The sequence below is a fragment of the Oratosquilla oratoria genome, chromosome 10, assembly GCF_046742065.1.
Source record: "Oratosquilla oratoria isolate Oo_2021 chromosome 10, ASM4674206v1, whole genome shotgun sequence".
Lineage (NCBI taxonomy): Eukaryota > Metazoa > Arthropoda > Malacostraca > Stomatopoda > Squillidae > Oratosquilla > Oratosquilla oratoria.
The window spans coordinates 41,808,240-41,809,657 of record NC_134786.1 but is presented as its reverse complement, the minus strand read 5'-3'; the positions used below and the strand labels follow the sequence as shown (position 1 = coordinate 41,809,657).

Below are 1,418 nucleotides of genomic sequence, written 5' to 3'. Positions count from 1 at the left end.
TGTTCGACGTGGTGACGTATCGGCGGCGTGCATGGATGTGGCTGAGTGAGGGTGGGAAACTGTTGCAGAAGGGAAGCAAAAGGGGTGTGGCCGTAGGACGAGAGGCGCGTTGAGACATCGTAGAGGCGACGGCGCTGTATGTCTACGAGAAGACCGTAGGGGTTGAGGAAATCGGCTCCGAGGATTGGATGAGACACATCGGCGACGTAGAGCGTCCACTCAAAGGTACGACGGAGTTTCAGGGAGCGGGTTAAGGTAGATTTCCTGAAGACTTGCCGTAGCAGGAAGTATGCAAACTGCAGCACCGGTATCAATAAGAAATAGGTGGCGCGTCAGAAGATCTGATGTAGATGAGTTGTGAGCAGGAGGGGCGAACATTATACACCTCTAATGTTCGCCGCTGGAGTTTAAAGTGGGGGAATGGGTGAAGGCGCAGGGTTGGTTACACTTGCGTGCCTTGGAACCGAACTGGGTATGGTAGTAACATACCGCTGGGGTGCGGTCCGTGCTCTTGGATCTTGGTCTGGATCTGGAACGTTGCCTGCGGGAAAAATTACGGCGGTCTGCTGCTTGAACTTGTTCCTTGAACTCGCTAACTTGCAGTGTGAGTTGAGTCACCATGTCGACGAGGCGCTCGTAGAGGGGGTCTGTCTTGATGTGGGAGACGGAGGGCGAAGAAACAGTTTCGATGAGCTCATCGGCGAGTGTGGCGAGTTTCTCCACGGGAAGCTGGTCCTTCACAGTGAAGAGGCTACGCTGGATAGTGGCGGGAAGACGTTGGTAGAACAGCTGGAGAAAAAGGGTCTTGTCGAACGTGTCGTACTTGTCTGCCAGGAGATTCCTCATGCGGCGTAGTAGGTCTGACGGTCTCTCGTTGCCTAGTTCTTCCTTAGAGAGAAGCTCTTGAAGGCGTGTAGCGACGGATGACTGGAATCGGGCAAGGATAGCGTCCTTTAAGTCTTCGTACGGAGTCTCGGATATTAACGCTGTAGAGATAGCGTCAGATACACGAGAAAGGACGTCCGGGGGAAGAAGGGAGCAGGCGTTGCTGAATTTGGCGAGGCTAGTAGAGATGCGCGAGGACTTGAAATTACATTCCAGGATGTTGAACCACACAGTCGGGTCATGACTGAGGAAAGGTAGTGCACGAAAGGAATTGACGGCAGATAGGGTTGCAGGTTGTTTGGGTGGGTCGGTGGGTGGTACTTGCATAGGAACCGCGTCCGCTGAGGTAGGAACAGGCTGGTCCATGATGGTTGGGGCGTCGGCGGCTGGGGCTGGGACACCAGGAGTCGTCTACGTCGATTGCAACAGCGGAAGGGCAGGTCCACGACGGCTGGTGGCTGGGGCTGGCGGCGCTGGTAGTCCACTTCAGCAGGCGCGGCAGGCGGCGGCTGTAGTCCACTCCAGTAGGCGGC

The 1,418-nt window shown here is 55.6% G+C and overlaps 1 protein-coding gene across 1 annotated transcript; it reads right to left on the bottom strand.

The window, feature by feature from the left end:
* Positions 1–387: 387 nt before the first annotated feature.
* LOC143028876 (uncharacterized) lies at positions 388–1,251 on the bottom strand. Its single transcript, XM_076191234.1, has one exon. It carries the CDS (start codon positions 1,249–1,251, stop codon positions 388–390), a length of 864 nt encoding a protein of 287 aa, XP_076047349.1.
* Between the last annotated feature and the right edge of the window lie 167 nt (positions 1,252–1,418).